The 19,936-nt window shown below is 39.1% G+C and overlaps 1 protein-coding gene across 2 annotated transcripts in view; it reads left to right on the top strand.

Moving 5' to 3' along the window:
- The window catches only part of SLC38A11 (solute carrier family 38 member 11), a 52,081-nt gene extending 41,449 nt beyond the window's left edge, over nucleotides 1–10,632 (top strand). For both annotated transcript variants that reach the window (XM_008138622.3, XM_054723341.1), the window contains 2 exons: nucleotides 18–149; nucleotides 10,339–10,632. In XM_008138622.3, coding sequence (XP_008136844.2) covers nucleotides 18–149; nucleotides 10,339–10,632 — 426 coding nt within the window. The remainder of the gene's footprint in view (nucleotides 1–17; nucleotides 150–10,338) is intronic.
- Nucleotides 10,633–19,936: the final 9,304 nt, after the last annotated feature.

The following is a 19,936-nucleotide window of genomic DNA, read 5'->3' as shown; positions in this document are numbered from 1 at the left end:
ATATGTTTATTTGGCAGGTAATTGCCAATGTGTTTTTTGGTGGGAATCTTTCATCAGTGTTCCACGTAATAGTAACAGTGGTTATCATCACCATAGCCACGCTCGTGTCATTGCTGATTGATTGCCTTGGAATAGTTTTAGAACTCAATGTAAGTACATTTAAAGGTTTACTCCTTCCATTCTAAACATCCCTTTAAAAATGATGTTTACATTTAACATAAGATGTGTTTTCCTCAAATTTTTCCTTAAGAATTCACTTTCTGAAGTAAATTTAAAATGTGTTTGTTTTTTAATAGTAACTATTTATAATGATGATATTTTAAAACATCTTTATTGTTGAAAGAATTACATAGATCCTCCTTCCCCCAACCCCCATTAATCTCTTCCTATAATAATGATGATATTATGCACTTTATGGGACTCTACTTTTAGAATAGTGGTTCTCTAACAGAGGAAATTTTTCCCTTCCTTCTCCATGGGACATTTAGCATTGTCTAGATGTATTTTTACAATATATTTTTTATTGATTTCAGAGAAGAAGGGAGAGGGAGAAAGAGAAACATCAATAATGAGAATCATTGTAGGCTGCCTCCTGCCCATCCCCTACTGGGGATGGAGCCTACAACCCGGGCATGTGCCCTTGACCAGAATCGAACCTGGGACCCTTCAGTCCACAGGCAACGCTCTATCCACTGAGCCAAACTGGCTAGGGCTAAAGACATATTTGATGTCACAACTGGGTAGGCAGATGCTACTGGCACCTAAGGGCTAGAGGCCAGGGATGCTGCTAAACATCCCACAATGCGCAGGACAGGCCCCATGTCAAAGAATTGTCCAATCCAAAGTGTCAAAGTGGTTGATGTTTAAACATCCAGGTTTAGAGCACTTTTTCATATTTTATTTCCTATAATACGTAGATATTGTTAAAATAACTATAAATTAATGCATCTGGAATTCCATTGCCAAGTAAAAATAAGTCTAGAAAAATTAATTAAAATACGAGGAGAGAGTGATATCCATGCCCCACATTCACTGACAATGACCCAAGTTCTTTTTCTTTAAAAATTTTTTTTTTCTCTCTAAAACTTTCTCTTGTAAAACCTACTGCTACCTTCCTAATCTGGGTCCTCATCATATCACATATGAATTAATACTGGCTTTTTTGCTTCAACTAATACATATTTAACTTTTCCTTCCAATTTATCACCATCCTGCTTAAAAAATCTCCAATTTCCCATAAACTCTGTTGCTTCTATAATCTGACCCTATGCCTTCCATGGAAAGTTATTTACCATTTACTCAAAAACCTACCCTCATTTCTAGTCCATCTTATTTTTGGCCTACAAGTCATATTAGTTATTTTATCCTTTAGCTTATGTTTATTCTTTCTTATAATTATTATTTTCCTTTCATTTCTGTACAAATCTGTACACAGATTTAAGGTTTATCGCAGCTTCTCATTTATTCATTGAACAGGTATATATTGAATAATCATCAATATATACCTGTTCAACGTGTGCCACATAATAATGATCTAACAATGGGAGGAAATCAGAAAATATTCATGCTTTCATGGAGCTCACAGATAAACATGAAAGTTCAGCTGCTATATAGGCAATAAAGAAGACAGAGGGAAGTAGATGAACTCCCAAGGACGTTTTTGAGAAAAAATTGACAGGATTTGGTGACAGATTCAATTAGGGGGACAGAAAAGTAGAATGACTCCTTGGTTCTACCTTGTGGAACTAGGATAATGCTGTCATTTGGTGAGACATGAATAATGCCTCAGAATCACAGCACTTAACATTTATTAATCATGAATTATGGAGGGCTGACTTTTACAGATGGGATCCCAAGTCATTATTTACTTACTCCATTGAGGGTTGAGAGATAGGTGAAGGTATTATTGTCAGTGTCCAAGACACTGTTCCTTCCAGATGCCACTTGGATTTGAAGTTCCAGACAAAGGCAGTGGGAGATTCAGTCAGGAACACACTATACAGATTTTCTTGTAGCAGAGTATGTGGAAAGCAGGGAGTAAATATCTTCCCAAACCACAGAGGACTGGGGAACCATCTATTTGACCAGCAATGGAAAGAAAGCTCATGGGAGAAATGGACAAAATTCAAAATAACCTGTGCCTACTTCCTCATTTTGCATAGGCCAAAGCCTAGTAGGTTCACCCCAAATCATTTTTTAATTTAGTTTTTATTTATTTTTTTAAATTGTCTTAAGTTTTACATGTCTCCTTTCCCCCTAATTGACCCCCTGCAACCATTCCCACCCCAGGCAAGCCCCCACTGCCCCAGTGTCTGTGTCCATTGGTTATGCTAATATGCATGCATACAAGTCCTTTGGTTGCTCTCTAACCCCCCCACCTCCCCTGCCATTTGTCTATGGATCTATTTTTGTCCATCAAATTATGTTGATCATTATATCCCACATATGAGTGAGATCATGTGATATTTATTTTTCTCCAATTGGCTTATTTCTCTTAGCATAATGCTCTCCAGTTCCATCCATGCTGTTGCAAATGGTAAAAGTTCCCTTTTTTTATAGCAGCGTAGTATTCCATTGTGTAGATGTACCATAGTTTTTTAATCCACTCATCTGCTGATGGATACTTAGGTTGTTTCCAAATCTTAGCTATTATAAATTGTGCTGCTATGAACATAAGGGTGCATATATCCTTTCTGATTGGTGTTTCTGATTTCTTGGAATATAGTCCTAGAAGTGGGATTACTAGGTCAAATGGGAGTTCCATTTTTAACTTTTTGAGGAAACTCTATACTGTTCTCCACAGTGGCTGCAGCAGTCTGCATTCCCATCAGCAGTGCACAAGGGTTCCTTTTTCTCCACATCCTCTCCAGCACTTGTTGTTTGTTGGTTTGTTGATGATAGCCATTCTGACAGGTGTGAGACGGTATCTCATTGTAGTTTTGATTTGCATCTCTCATATGATTAGTGACTTTGAGCATGTTTTCATATGCCTCTTGGCCTTATGTCCTATTTCAAAAAGTGTCTACTTAGGTCTTTTGCCCATTTTTTGATTGGATCGATAGTCTTCCTTTTGTTAAATTGTATGAGTTCTCTGTAAATTTTGGAGATTAAACCCTTATCTGAAATAGCATTGGCAAATATGTTCTCCCATGCAGTGGGCTTTCTTGTTGTTTTGTTGATGGTTTCTTTTGCTGTGCAGAAGCTTTTATTTTGATGTAGTCCCATTTGTTTATTTTCTCCTTAGTCTCCATTGTCCTAGGAACTGTGTTGGTAAAGATATTACTACGACATATGTCTGCTATTTTGCTGCCTATGGAGTCTTGTAGGATTTTTATGGTTTCCCATCTTACATTCAAGTCCTTTAGCCATTTTGAGTTTGTTTTTGTGTATGGTGTAAGTTTGTGATCTAGTTTCATTTTTTTGGCATATATCTGACCAAATTTCCCAGCACCATTTACACCCCAAATCATTTTATTTTCCAACCTTGATTTATGTAGATGGATAACTGCTACCTTAATGTACTAATTTATATATTACCTTGTATCATGTACTGTTTAGACATCCATAAGCTGTCCTTCCATATCAAATTATAAGCGCTTTGAAGACAAGAATGAATTTAGCTGCCTTCTCCATCCTCCACATATACGGTACAGTGCTAAGATCACAGAACTCAAGTTACTACATGGGTAATTGCTCCTTGGGGACCACCGTTTAAGAACTATTTCTACAAGTGCTCCTGAACATAAGGGACATTGTTTAGTGTAGCACCAGGAAATTAAGTGTTACAAAATATTTTTGGTGCCCTAGCCAGGTAGCTCAGTTGTTTAGAACATCCTTCTCTGATATACCGGCATTGTGGGTTCAATCCCTGGTCAGGGCACATATAAGAATCAACCAGTGAATGTGTAAATAAGTGGAACAATAAATTGATGTTTCTCTCTCTCTAAAATTAATTAATAAATAAAATTTTTGAAAAATTGTTGATGTTGACAGTAATAGTAATCCTTCAACTAGGCTGAGGAGATGATCAACATAATAATTACCAGCTCTGTTATTTCTTATTTCATGACCTGTCTCATTTGAGTTCACTTTTTTAAAAATATTATAAGATTTTGATATGAGAGAAAATATGTTTATCAACTGCCTGACCACTCACCACATCTTGATAGCCTAACAATTTTTTATAGCCTTTAAGTTCACCAAGCCACACACATGTTACTTATTCTTCAGGAATGATTTATTTTTGTAAATTCGACCATTACTTTCTATTAATTGCTAATCTCCCTGACACTTACATAACAAATAGTAAGCATTCAACCCATTAAATATTCTCTATTGTACTTATGTTCAAAATTTTTTGTGGTTAAGACAGAATTCTGGTATTGTAATCAGAGAAAAATATTTGGTGAATATCCGTTATAAAGTCAAGATCTGAGCTGGCTGTAGAGGACTATTTATTTATTTTTTTAAATTTAAAACATGCTTGTAGGTCCTTAGATTTTTAAAAACTTGGTTATATAGATATTCATAAAGAAAAAATCAAAGAAGAGTGCTAAATTTTCTGTTATTATCCAATAACCCAACACCATTATACTAGTTTTAAAGCACTTTGTATGTTAATAAAATATAAGATCTTTTCTTTCAGACCACCTAAGCATATGTTTTTCAATGAAAAATCTTTTGGTACACACAATAACATATTTATGTCTCCACTCAACTTCCTTTTGTGTGGACATTTGTCATGTTTAATAGAGTCACGTCAGGCATCATTTCTGTCAATAACTAATGCAGGCTGGACCATACAGCACTAAAAGTAATGAAAGCATGCTGTGTTCCACTTCAGAACAATACTGTGAGCTAATGTGTATTGCGTACTTACTCTGTGCCATGCATTTTGCATGCACTATTTTCCTTCATCTGCATTAATTTTACAGATGAAGAAACTGAGGCACAAAGTGATTAAATAGGTCACTGTGTTTACAACATTTGAACACAGGTTTTCAGACCCTAAAGCCCACATTTTTAATCATTATGCTAGTCTGAGGTTTCCAAAGTATGGGCTCTAAATTGTGTAAAATAAATATGTTCATTTCTCTATTCATTTTTTAAGTTAAAAATCTATGCATTGAGTTTACAAGTAAGAGTAATCCATAATATATAGGAAAAATTTTAATAATGTTTTAAAATGAATACCATGAGATGAAATAAAAGCTTTGCATCTAAACTAATAATTTTTAACTAATATGTTTTATCTTAGTTAATAATTATAATACTTTAGGAATTATTTTCTATTGTGGCTTCTGAATCATCACTAAGTAGAATAATGATCTTCACAGATGAGATGTATAATAGAATCAGACCTTCAATTTGTACAATTATCCAAATTCTGTTACTTAGTATAATAAAAAAAAATAGGATAAATTATTCAGGGTTATATTTCTTGTTTAATAAAAGCAAAACCTCATTTAGAACTTAGCTTCCCTTTAATTTCATAGTTTTCATGGCAATAGACAACAATGACAAGTTTTTCCAAAGCAAACTCATCCTTGATTTTAACAGATTCATTTTAGAAGCAAGTAAAATAAATGTAAGTCCCATTCTTGGTAACATCTCACACTGATGCTGCCATTGGAGAAAAGAGGCACCTGTGTTAATTGGGCCCTAGGGGTTCCCACTTGCAGCAGCAGAAAGAGAAAAGATGAGGCAGCTGGTGCCTGCGGCCAGAGTAACCAGCCCAACAAGCATTGTGTGCAGCTTACAGTGGGAGGGAAAAAGTCAGCCAGTTGCCCAGGGAGAGCCCAGGTGTAGAGAGCCAGTCATGAGGGTGAGCAGGCCATGGTCCAAGCTACCAAAGCCCTCCCAAGACAGAGTTCGTTCTTAAGATATAGGAATACATTTCATGAGTCCAAAGTCGAAATTTAAAAGCATTCTTTTATTTAGTTTTCAGCTTCATGTCATCATTTGAGAGGTTTCTATTCAGGTAGGAGAATTCAGATACTTTTCCCATCTGTATTGCCAGTAAAAATCTTTAATACCTTCTGTTATTTCCCTATAGCAGACTGCAAAATTCCCTGGCATCAACAGTGTTATTATCAAATGAAATGCTGTCCTGGCTTTATAAATAAGGCTATATTTTATTGTCTCTTTAAGAAACAGTTGTGGTATTTTTATGTCCTATAAAGCAATTTCAAAAAATTATTCCAAACCCAGTGGTGTATTCTGAATCATGGCCATATTAAATAGATTAAATAAACTGCCCTTCTTTATGAGGAGTACAGCAGATGGACTGCTTGATCATTTTACATTTGATCTTGGGTCCTCACAACAACCTGTAGCAAGAATGGGCTTTCATATGTTAATAAAGTAATGGCTACCTAGGCAAGATACCCAACTGGCCTTCTTCCAGTGCAAACATAAGCTATATAGTCTAACTGCTACTTTTTCAATGCTTAAGAATCCTATATAATAAAGAGGTAATATGCAAATTGACTGTCACTCCAACACACAAGATGGCTGCCCCTATGTGGTCAAAGATGGCCGCCACAAGATAGCCAGCAGGGGAGGGCAGTTGTGGGTGATCAAGCCAGCAGGGGAGGGCAGTTGGGAGGGACCAGGCCTGCAAGGGAGGGCAGTTGGGGATAATCAGGCTTGCAGGGGAGGGCAGTTGGAGGGGACCAGGCCAGCAGGGGAGGGAAGTTGGGGGCGACCAGGCTGGCAGGGGAGGGCAGTTGGAGGGGACCAGGCCTGCAGGGGAGGGCAGTTGGGGAGACCAAGCTGGCAAGGGATGGCAGTTGGGGGCAACCAGGCCTGCAGGGGAGGGTAGTTGGGAGGGACAAGGCCTGCAGGGGAGGGCAGTTGGGGGGGACCAGGCCTGCAGGGGAGGGCAGTTGGGGGCAACCAGGCCAGCAGGGGAGGGCAGTTAGGGGTGACCAGGCTGGCAGGGGAGGGAAGTTAGGGGCAATTGGGCCAGCAGGGGAGCAGTTAGGCATCAATCGGGCTGGCAGGCAGAAGCGGTTAGGGGCAGTCAGGCAGGCAGGCAGGTGAGTGGTTGGGAGCCAGCAGCCCAGGGTGATCGAGCTTAAACGGTCAATCGGACATCCCTTGAGGGGTCCCAGATTGGAGAGGGTGCAGGCTGGGCTAAGGGACACAACCCCCCTCCTGTGCACAAATTTCGTGCTCACACCTATGCTTTGCACTGCCCAGCAAGTTAGGTTTGGAACAGTCTCAGAATGCTAACTGACGACAGCTTCTTAGCAGAAGCTGGTGGCAGTGTTCACCCTGATGGCACTTTCACAGTCCCAATTCCAGACGAATTATAGCTTGTTCCTACAGAGAGAAAAGACTTTCTCCATATACATATGTACATATGTGTGTGTGTGTGTGTGTGTGTGTGTGTTTTAATTGTCTTTTTGACAATTAAAATTATTTCCAAGATATTGAAAAATAGTTATGATCAACACAGACACTGAGTCATCTAGGATTTCCCATAATTTAAAAAAACAATGTCAGTTTCAAGTGTCACTATAGAGCTCAAGGAATCCATCATTCATTCAATTCTAACCATATGAAAACTAACCATGTGTATAGTATATACCTTTGTAGGTATTCATTTGAATGGCAAAATTATATTGTCTATATATTTTAAATTAGAATACAATTTGGTACCTCTTAGTAGTTTCTCATTCTTATATCTCTGACTGTAGAAATACTTTCCATGAAATGTGGTCAGTCCTATTCATTCCCAGATTTTTAGATGCTGCCTGGTTAGTCTGATTTTATAACATATCTTCTTTAATTTCCATTCTTCTGTACATTTGCTGTTTTTGTAAAAAAAAAAAAAATAAATATACTTTGGGAATCATAGTTGTAATATTTCTGGTATGAGGATGGTACTTATTATAAAACCCAGTAATTTTAGTTAATGGTGATATGAAGAAAATATTTTCTTTAAAAACATTTTTAGGGTATAAAATGTTTTACATCATCCACCTTCAAAATCAATTTTCTGTAATTTTACCAAATAACTACAGCTGTGTCAAAAAGCTTTCAAATCTTTTTTAAAATATATTTTTATTGATTTAAGAAAAGAAGGGAGAGGGAGAGAGAATTAGAAACATCAATGATGACAGAGAACCATTGATTGGCTGCCTCCTGCACGCCTGCTACTGGGGATTGAGCCTGCAATCCCGGCATGTGCCCTTGACCTGAATTGAATATGGGACCCTTCAGTCCACAGGCTGGCTAGGGCTCAAAATTTTTTAGAAAAAAATTCAAACTTAAAATTATCCAAATACTGTGTCGTCAAAAATATTTTAGATTATAGGTTATATGTGTATAAGGTTTCATTATATTCACCTTTCTATGTTCCTGTATATTTACAAATTTCATAAATTTTTCAAATATAGCAAAACGTAAATTTTATGGAAAGCTTGATTTTAATTCTAAACCAATGTCACATTTGCTATTGAATATAAGTTATAAAAAAAACAACTTGTGTTTTATGGCTTAAGAGAATATTGTTTGTTATATAATTATATTTCATTAATATGTTTCAGATTTTGTTTAATATATGTAATTAACATTTAATAGAATTAGTAAATCTATTAAATGACTTAAATTTTAACATTATATTTTTATTTTATTTTTTAAATATATTTTATTGATTTCAGAGAGGAAGGGAGAAGGAGAGAGAGATAGAAACATCAATGTTGAGAAAGAATCATTGCTTAGCCTCCTGCATGCCCACTACTGGGGATCGAGCCTGCAATCTGGGCATGTGCCTTAATCAGGAATGGAACTAGTAACCTCCTGGTTTATAAGTTGATGCTCAACCAGTGAGCCGCCACAGCTGGGCAACATTATATTTTTATTTTTTTCCCCATCACCATTTATCCCCTCTATGCATTCTTACACCTCCCTTCACCTCCTTCTCCCCTCCCCCCATCTCAATGTCCATGAGTTCTCTCACTTCTTTTCTTTTTTTCTTAATCCTTCCATCATCCCAATACCCCTCCCCTCCACCAGAGCTGTCTGCCTGCTATCTATTAATCTGTCTCTAGTGTAAATTTGGCCTCCTCCAGGGGAAAGTTTCTTTTCCTTTGAAGTAAAAAACTCTTGGTATTTGTATGCTAGACAAACACTACTCATAATTTTCAATCTGACATTTCCCCTCAGGTTAGACTTATCCATAAGCTAGTGTTGGGGAAGGCGAATGAGTCACAGTCATTTTGAAGCATCCATCTTATATAAAAACTGCTGTTTGAAATTTTAACCCTGCTATTTGGCTTCTGTAAATGCTTGCTTGCTTAAATAATAAGGAAAATAAGACTACTCCCACTTCAGAGAGGCCATTAAACCTTCCCTGGATGAAATTATCAGTGCTGGCACCAGGCCAGGCCTTTGGTTGAGGTCTCAAGGCCCCAGCACATAGGGGCTCTTTAAGAACTTGCAAAGGGGACCGGAAACACCCCATGTTTGGGAGACAAAGAAGGTAAAAACATATAAGTAGGGAAAATTCCTCCATGTTGGGGCCCAGAATTTAAGAGACATTTTCCTCTGGACCTGCGCGTAATAAATGTAACTCCATCTCTCTCAGTATTGCTTGGTTCTTCTCCGGTTTTCTGTAACAATTTAGGTTCTACTGTCAGTTTTCTAGGGTAATTAATGTGTTTCATTTTACTTGAAAGATGATTTAGTAATACGATTTCATGTTGAGTGCCCTTAGGGTTATAGTTATTCTTTTTCAAATAGGCTCCTACTTTTATACAAACTCAAGTACAAAGGAAAGATGCTATGCCCTACATGCATCGCAATAGTTCCCTCTCAAACACAATGACAAATAGATCTCTTAGATTTAAATGGCATAGTAGATATACAATAATTTGTATAAGGTATTATGATATAATGAAAATATGGAAAATTTCAAGAGTTTTCCAGAAGTCAGTTTTACCATCATTTTTATTTTCAGATTATCTTTCTAGTCTTAATAATTTTATTTTATCTTATTCAATATAATTTTATTTTACTGAATTATATTTTAATCTACTATATATATATGTGTGTGTGTGTGTGTATATATATATATATATATATATATATATATATATTTTTTTTTTTTTACTCTTATTTCACTCTCATTTGTAAATATGCCACTAGAAAAGAAAAACCCTATTTCTAAATTTATTTGGGGATTTTTTTTCTTTCCTTTGTTTGAGTTAACCAAACCTATCTAACTTTTACCATGTGCAATGACAAATACATTTTGTAAATGTTTTTAAAAACTGTCCAAGGAATGTTCCATCTGATAACATTATCTCCTTTCTCATTTTCAATACGCAGGGTGTGCTTTGTGCAGCTCCCCTAATCTTTATCATCCCATCAGCTTGTTATCTGAAACTGTCTGAAGAACCGAGGACACATGCCGATAAGATTATGTCCTGTGTCATGCTCCCCATTGGTGCTACGGTAATGGTTGTTGGGTTCATCATGGCCGTGACAAATCCGCAGGACTGCACGCACGGCCAGGAAATGTTCTACTGCTTTCCTGACAATTTCTCTCTCACAAACATCTCAGTTTCTCCTTTTCAACTGACAACTCAACTTTCACATTTAAACATCAGTACCTTTCAATGAGTTGACTGCTTTATAAAATATGTACATCTTCATAGACTTCTTAACCACATAATAGCATTCACACATGTTTTAGTGTCTGTATTATAAAATTATTACCTTGGCATTTATTAAGACCTGGCTTTCCTTATTCTTTAGCTCAATATGAAATATAAAAAGAAAAATCAATCCCATTTTATCTTAAACTGGGACAAAATAAATGTTTTGTTTTACTGACTGCTGCACTAATCTTAATTTCAGAAGGAAAGTGAAGCCTTTGACATTTGCTGTCATCCTCTCAAAGCATTATTCTTGTATTTAATACTAGAGGCCCAGTGCACAAAATCATGCGGGTAAGGTCCCTAGGTCTAGCCTCCATCTTCTGCTCATTTGCCAGTCCCCAGGCCGAATGCTGCCTCCGCCACTGGACTGTCAGGCCATTATATCACCAGCTCATCCCTGGCAGCTCGGGGGCTCTGGCCTGCGGGAAAGCAGGCACTGGCGACTTTATCTCCATGTGCCTGTGCCAGGCTGACCGCTGATGGAACACACTGCCCGCTTGGGGCCACTCATGTGGGCGCCACTGCTGCCACCGCCACTGCTGCCACCGCTGCCGCTGCTGCTGGGGCTTGAGGCACTGATGGAAGCTGTGGGGCGCACCCGCGACCTACCCGCCCTGAGCGGCCCCAAGCAGGCAGTGCGTTCCATCAGTGGCCAGCCTGGTGCTCACGCATGGAGGTGAAGTTGCCAGCACCTGCTTTCTTGCAGGCCTGAGCCCCCAAGCAGCCAGGAATGAGCTGGTGATCCCAACGGCCTGACAGCCAGCTCGGTCCTCCCACCATGCACCCCAATTACCCCGTTCACCATCGCTGATCCATTGGAGCCTGCAGGCCATGGGCCGGGACCAAGAGGTCAGCTGTTCAGCCTGCTCAGCAGTCCCCAGTCCAGCGGGCTGGGGGGCGAGGGACCGAGAGGTCAGCTGTTCAGCCTGCTCAGCAGTCCCCAGTCCAGCGGGCTGGGGGGCGAGGGACCGAGAGGTAGTCAATGCCACCTCATGGTGACTGGTCATTTGGTCATCCTGATTGTCACAGACACTGGCTTTTTATATATATAGACTAGAGGCCCGATGCATGAAGATTTGTGCAAGAATGGGCCTTCCTTCCCCTGGCTGCCGGCACGGCCTTCACTCCAGTTGGAGCCACCTTTCCACCTTCCCATGCTGCCCAGAGGCTCAGAGCGGCTGGGGTGGTGCAGAACACCTGCGTCATTGCCATGGTGATGATGCAAGCATCCCAACCCCGGCCACTCGGCACCTGTGTATGCAAATTAACCCGCCATCTTTGTTGGGTTAATTTGCATATGCACTCCTGATTGGCTGGTGGGCGTCACGAAGGTATGGTCAATTTGCATCTATCTCTTTTATTAGTGTAGATGTGAGACAACATATTCTTCTTTCAAATAAGTGGATGATTGTTGGTATAAATTTTGTATGTGTGTCCTTTATGAAAAACAAACAAGCAAACAAAAAAGCCCACAATTTTTGTCTTTTAAAGTCTATGGAATCGAAGGGAAGAGAAGGGAAACTGTTAGAGAGTAAATACTCGGAAAGCAAAATGAAGCTCTCATTATAATTTCAGCAGCATCCCTTGTTTAGAAGGAAATGAATCCCTGGAGAAATGAGTAAGGTCCTTGCTGTGTTAAGAGTATGAATAATAGACTGGATTTATGGAGCAAGGTATGTGAGGAATCAATCAATATACCTCCCAACTTTTGATCTTGTGAGAATACGATGGTAGTGCCATTAAATAAATTATGTAACAGGAGGGAAAAACCCCACAAGTTGTTCTGAGGTAGGAGCCCAATAGATCATTTTGCATCAGTTTTGGGCCTGGGTTGAATTCGAAGTGCTGGCAGGAATATACAACTGGAAGCTGAACTTTCAGACAAGAAGCTTGCAAGAACAATCAGCACTACAGAAAAGGAATTCTCCTTCCAGAGGCGGGGTGGGGTGGGTGGGGGAGTTCCTCAGAGGCATTCATGGGAGCTTTGGTTGCCTGGATTCTCCAGAAGCAGACACTGAGATGGGGTTTGGCATGCAGGGTATTTATTAGGGATCATAGCTAATGGGAGCGAGGAGGAAAGCAGGATTGGGAGGGCAAAGTGGAACTGCAGTGCAGACCAACAGAGCCTTAGCCAAGTCCATAGGGAGTCTGGAGCATACCTGGCCCATCAGAGTTGTCCCTGTTCAGAAGAAATGACCGGGTTTTAGCACCACTGCCTGCATCAGTCCTTGAAGGTGGGCTCCAGGGGAAGGATGTGCCCTTGTGCTAGGCAGCTTTTTGCAGCCAACCAAACCCTAAAGCAACTGAAAGCTGGAGGCTGTCTGCTGGTAGCTGGGGCACCACATGTTTCCTTGTAGGGGATCTGGGAGGCACAGCTATGTCCACACAGCTGACCTCAGTTTTAATTAGAATTTCTTACATCTGTCTCTTTTTTTAATTTAAATCCTCACCTGAGGATATGCATTTATTGATATTAGAGAGAGAAGAAGGGCGAGAAAGAGAGAAAGAAACATCGATCCATTGCCTCCCATATGTGCCCTGACTGGGGATCAAACTCACAACTTGGGTATGTGCTGTGACAGGGAATCGAACTGACGACCCTTTGGTGCACAGGAAAATGCTCCAACCAACTGAGCCACACTGTCCAAGGCAGGAAATGAGGATTTCATGTCTTTATATCTATGACTATCTTTTATTTTTTTTCAATTATAATTTACATTCAATATTATTTTGTATTAGTTCCAGGTGTACAGAATAGTGATTGGACATGCATATGCTCTACAACAGTCACGACCCACAGGTTGAGAACCGCTGCTGTAGAGCCTAAGACCATCGGAAAACACAGATATTTACATTACGATTCATAACAGTAGCAAAATTACAGTTATGAAGTAGCAACGAAAATAATTTTATGGTTGGGGGTCACCACAACATGAGGAACTGTATTAAAGGGTCGCGGCATTAGAAAGGTTGAGAACCACTGCTCTACAAAGTGTTCCCTCAATATTTCCAGTACCCACCTGGCATCATTCTATGACAATCTTTTAAAACATAATTTGGGACCATCTGGGTGGCTACCTTATATCAAGTATCGCCCAAGATTTTATTTCTCACCTTTTTGTTTATATTTCAATCAAGTTGACAATTCATAGTATTATATTAATTATTGCCAAATACTGAGACAGCATCACAAGCAGAGTTAATACATACATACATGGTGTGTTTGTACAATTCACAGGCAAAAAAAAAAAAAAATTCCACAGGAAGTACATAAAGGAGAGTTTCACAGTCATTTGAATAAAGAAGTGGTGAGAGCTGAGTCATCGTGTGTCTCTCATAGTAAGAAAGGCCATTGAAAGCGAAGGAAGCTGCACCTTAGCAGGCAGATCCATGCTCAGGCTTAGAGTGGTGATTTTTGCTTCAATTAAACAATTTAAATTCTATTGGCTGTGAAGATTTCCTGTATTTAATTTGTAGATTTTACAGTTGCTCAAGAATCATAAGGTTAAGTAGTTTGTGGCTATTTTTAGATTGCTATATGTTTTGGTAAAATAATAAAAATTCTTGCATTCCATACTGAGGGAATGTAAGAAAAAAATTTTTAGCAGCCTATCTCTACATTACTCAAGACCGAGAAACACTGACCTACATAGTTATTAGATAAGATCATGAGAGATGAGATTTCCAAGAATGTACAAAGAGAAGCACGTCAAGGATAACGTAATTTAGCACTTAACTGCCTATTATCTGGTACTTTCGTTTGGCTGCAGATACATTAACCTTGACTCTTCTAGTAAGTCGAAAGTTTTTGATAGGAACTGAGTGCTACATTAAGGCCTAATAAATAGGCCTTAATTGTTCTGTTTTTGTTGTTGTTGTTTTGTTTTTTTCTGAGTCAACTGTAGAACAAGACTGCCTTGGATGCAGTTATCATACTTTTAAGGTATGATAGAATAAATCTTAAAACTCCTATCTATTTTGTAAGAATATCTGTCTGTTTCATTATTTTGCCACCATTCAGAACTTTAAGAAACCCCCACTCTATTTTCTGCCTCAGTGAGATTTCAAATAAACTCATGCCCTCTCTGCTAATTCTTGTTCTTAACAAAGCAACTTGAGATTTTTAAGCCAATTTTTGAAGTTGTCACTACATTTGAACTTATAAAATGCTTAGTTTTTAAAGAGGCGAGGAAATGGTATCTTTACACACTAATGCAAATACACAATACATTTCCTTTAAGGCTATAGATGGAATTGCATCTGTATAACATAAATTGGGTCCCCGTCCATGTCACTGATAATGGGATCTTTCATCTCAATCCTAACTTGAACCATTTTAAAATATCAGAACAGGTAGACTGCCTTGCCTCTGACTGTTTCCAATGATGTCAAGCAATAATTGTTGCTTTTTGTCTTTCTTAAAAGACTCTGAAGTCCAGTTTACCCAACTAAGAAAATTCTGATTACTCTGCTGCACACAGCTACTCAGGTAAAGGTTAATTTATTGGTCAGAGCAAGCTTCCTTCTGGTTTGTCTGCTGCAGTGCTAGTCTCCTTTTTAGTAGCGCGGGCCCCTGACAGGACCTGGTATTGGCCAATATGCCAAGATTGGCTCAAGCATGGACCAGCCAGTGACCAGGCGGTAGGGTACCATATATGCTTCACTGACTATGGTGGGGTAATAATTAACTACACCAAACAGGCTCCTTTAAGAATTTATAATTACTCTAACAAGTATATAAAGGATTTGCCTGGATAACAGAGCAAACTGAGTGGATGAGAGACACCATGAGGTAGAGAATCCCTGGACTAGGAGAGAAAGACAAGAGTACAGTCATCCGCTAAAGCCGCAGGTTCTCAAACTTTCACGTGCCCAAATCACCTGGAGGGCTTGTGAAAACACACATTGCCTGGCCTCACCTCTAGGGTTTAGGGTTGAGAAGTACCTTAGGGGTGAGGCCCGAGAATTTAAATTTCAGAAAAGTTCCCAGATAGGTGATGGTGCTGCAATTAAATAAGGTAGGAGGTTGGACATAAGAGAGATGCTAGCTGGGGCCATCTGTTTAGAGGCTGGGCAAAATACAAGCAAGATGTAGAAATGCCATATTGGAGCTCAGGGAAGAAACAGGCAGGAGGCAGTAGGGAGAGCTATTAGCACTTATTAAGTGTATTCATCCTTTGCCTCTTTGAAAAATCATTTGGTGATGCTTACTAAGGGGAAAGGAGGAACCAAGATGGTAAGGTTCATGAAGAGTAAGAGGAGAAGAGAGTTAACAAAGTAGAAAATCTATACTAATAAAAGGGTAATATGCTAATTAGGCTGGGAGACCGGACATCTTCCTACTGTTCGACTTCCTCCTGGACAGAGCCACGGTGGTGGGAGCCGAGGCAGAGGGGGTTAGGGGCAATCAGGCCAGCAGGGGAGGGCAGTTGGGGGCCATGAGGCTGCCAGGGAGGGCAGTTGGGGGCCAGGAGGTTGGCTGGGGAGAGCAGTTGGGGGCCATCAGGCTGGCAGGGGAAGGCATGGGGGCCATCAGGCTGGCAGGGGAGCAGTTAGGCGGTGATCAAGCTGGTAGGCAGGCAAGTGGTTAGGAGCCAGTGGTCCTGGATTGCAAGAGGGATGTCTCACAATCCAGGGCCTAAACCGGCAGTCAGACATGGTCCCGGATTGGAGAGGGTGCAGGCCAGGCTAAGGGACCCCCCCCCCCCCCCCGTGCATGAATTTTGTGCACTGGGCCTCTAGTATAAATTATAATGTAAAGTCAACACAGCTGCAGTGGTTAAACTGAAAGCTTGGCTCAGAACCTACATGCATTCAGGGAAGATTACCTGTGCTTCTCAGCTCTTAATATGAGAAGAAAGAAAATACACCAGTCTAAACTCTCAATGGAATGTCTTAATTGGAAAATTACTCAGGGAACAGAAGTAAAACTGGGTTATACTCATCATGCAGATAAAAACTCATGTTTTTTTTTATAGAATACTTTCATAGTCATCCCACTAACATCTGCTTTTCAACAATAAAGATTACCAGTAAATTTAGCTTTGGAAATTTTATTTTATATATTTATAGCAACATGTTAAATGCTTTATTTTATTATTTTTTTAAAGGGCACATGCAGATTTAGTCTGTCCTGCCTTCCTCACTCCCACTTAATGCTGGTCCTTACCACCTAAGACCTAAACTAATGAACTCTTACCTGAGCATTCTGCCTTCAGGCACTTCTCCCTTCAAGATGATTTTGTGCATCACTTCAAGAATTATCTTATTAAATGCATGCTTTGATAATACCACTTTTTTTTTTTTTTTTTTTTTTTTTTGCTCCAAAGCTTTCCATGAAACTCTTGCACTTACAGGATAAAGTACAAACTCCATAGCCTATATTCAAAGCTTTCATAATATGACCTCAGTGTGTCCTTCTGGCCTTATCTCCCATGACTGCAGGGAGAGAACCCTTATTCTAACTAACATCGCTAAAGCACTACTTTATACCAAAACTGCTCTGTACCCCTTTAGCCTTTGCCCCTGAATTCTTTCCATTTTCTCATCTGAAATGCCCATCCCCCCTTCGCCCCTTCAAAATTCTATCAACCCTTTTATCTTCTTTCTCCCTGTGCCATGCCTGACAACTTTAGCTGCAATTTAGTTCTTTCTCCTTTGCAATTCTGTCATTCTCATAGTTATGTTGTATGAAGTACCCTTTTTTGCCCAACCAAATTAAAAGTTCCTTGAGGACAATGTGTGTTTTTAAAATATATTTTTATTCATTTCAGAGAGGAAGGGAGGGAGAGAGAGAGAGAAAGAAGAGAGAGAGAGAGAGAGAAATCAATGATGAGAGAGAATCATTGATTGGTGGCCTCCTGCATGTCCCACACTGGGGATTGAGCCCACAACCCAGGCATGTGCCCTGACCTCGAATCGAACCATGACTTCCTGGTTCATAGGTCGATGCTCAATCACTGAGTCATGCTGGCTGGGCCAGATAATGTGTTTTAAAGCCTCTTTTTATTCTTTATAGCTCATGGCATGGTGCCTCGAATGTAGTAAGCACTTAAGTATTTGAAGAAATAGTGATGGTATAAAATGGTTAATTGTACCAAAGGCATACATATTATTTTATTGGATTATTCTAGCTATAATGATTGTCATTAGCAATTTAATGTGATGCATTTGTCCAACAAGCTGATTTATATTACTAAGTTGGGTTCCTTCTTTTGTTTTATTATGCACAGAACCTACAGAGAAATATTTTGAAATTCTTAAAAAGATCTTCAAGTACATACCAATCAGTACACATCTCTTTACTTGTTTTGACTGCTAAATAAACATTTACTTTATCTTTTTAAATTGTAAGCTCCTTGAACCTAAGACTATGTCATATTTAGTTGTGTTTTGTTTTTGCCACTGTATGCTCATTTTACTCATTCAAGGTGACTGATAAACATTAAATCACTTGAATTTATCTAAGATGTATTTAACTTAAATGTATACCTCACCAAGAAAACTTACATTAACCCCTTCATTTAATATTATTTGTAAAAAAACAAAGTGTCAAAACTTTAAACTGAAATGTATTTATGGTTTAGGTGTAATCATCACTTTGCTTAATCTCAGCAGACAGCTCAGTAATTTGATCGAGCACTAAAAACAAGAGGTGGTTTAGGAACACGCAGACAACAATATAAGATAACACCTCAGGCAACATATCAGTTTGCGGTTTAAAATTTGAAAGACTTTGGAAATGTGTATTTCCAAGGCACAATGGCAGCTATGTATTCATTATGTTTAAGCTTTATCTGGCCAGAGGACACCAGGCCAGTATTAAAACAATGAATCTAGCCCAGGCTTCTTATAGTCACCTCTGATAATAACATTCTTTAACTCGTTAGGTTCTGAGAGAAAAAAATAGTGAAGCATCTTCTGAGGGGAAAAATTATTTTATCCCCAACTGGCAGCCTTTGGGTGACTTCTGACTTTTCTTAAACAATTTTGCATTTTGGTGAAGTGCTAAAAACTGTTTTTTCTAAGTGACACCTTTTAACTATTGTTCCTCCATCTGCAAGATATAAGCAAAATGGAAGTTGAGTAATATGACCTTGGGTTTTATGTGCTCTATGTCTCAAAGCATTTCAAAATAAATTTTCGTTTGTTTAAAAAGATGTAAGAATAGACATGATAATTAACTTTAAGTATTTAGAAAAATAGGGCCTAGGAAACACTCAGAAGGTGCTCCCTGTTCTAGAAGACAATCTGACCTTTCAAAGTAGACATTTTAAACAAGAAAATAAGAAATTAAAAATAAGGGCTTCAGGTGAAAAATTTCCTTTGGAACAAGTGATTCAGTATGTGTAACCTAAATGCCAGCTGAGGAATCCCTGCCCCCAGGTGATATGGTTAAACCTGATCATAAACCCATTCCAATCAGGAGCCTATTCCATAATTTTGGCAAATTCTTCTGGCTTACTTTCTCATGTTTCTCTAGACCATCAAAAACTAGTGTTGTTTTGCTCTGAATCTTAAAACTTTATGGACTGATACAAAACACAATCCCGTCATCAGTTTCCATAAAAGTCCGCTCACATCAGCATTGTGTAACTATTGCTGTTGCATCTTTTGAAGATTTAGAGTGGTTACAAGAAAGGATCACATCCCAAAACACAGCCTTCAACCAATCTTCAGAATTCACCATCTAAGTGTTTCCTTTACTTCTCTCATTTTCCATCTCCTTCTTCAGATCAGTGAGCAATTTTTTCCCTCTGACTTCCTCAGTGACGTGCCAGCACCTCCAGGCTTTTAGAGGACCCTCTCCCACTTTACCCCACTTTGTCATTCTGGTCCTAAAAAGAATTCAGATGGAAGCTGTCAACACATTCACATTTTTTTTTTTCATTTTCTTACATATATGTATCTTCTTATTTGCATTCTGAATTACATCCCTGGTGACTGCTTTCCATTAAAAGAGCAGCCCAGAAGGCATCTGCCAGGCATAAAAGTAACAGGGGGCTGTTCTACCCCAATGGGTCACAGAAGGTTGACCAGCTTCTACTGTGGTTTCTCAACACAGTGAACCCACATGGTTTAGATCTGTGCTTTCACAGGTCCCTGTTCATTATTTTCAGCCATTGTAGGTTTTTACCTCAACACCTGTTCTATTCTCAAAACAAAAGCTTTGTAATGCCTATTATCTTTGCAAGCTGGTCTTTCAGAATTAGATTAGATCAGGCCCAGCTGTAGTGGGTGGATAATCATCTGCTTTATAAGTGAGG

This window comes from Eptesicus fuscus, chromosome 11, assembly GCF_027574615.1.
Source record: "Eptesicus fuscus isolate TK198812 chromosome 11, DD_ASM_mEF_20220401, whole genome shotgun sequence".
NCBI classification, from domain to species: Eukaryota; Metazoa; Chordata; class Mammalia; order Chiroptera; family Vespertilionidae; genus Eptesicus; species Eptesicus fuscus.
The sequence above is the reverse complement of the archived record's forward strand: the minus strand, read 5'-3'. Positions and strand labels throughout refer to the sequence as shown.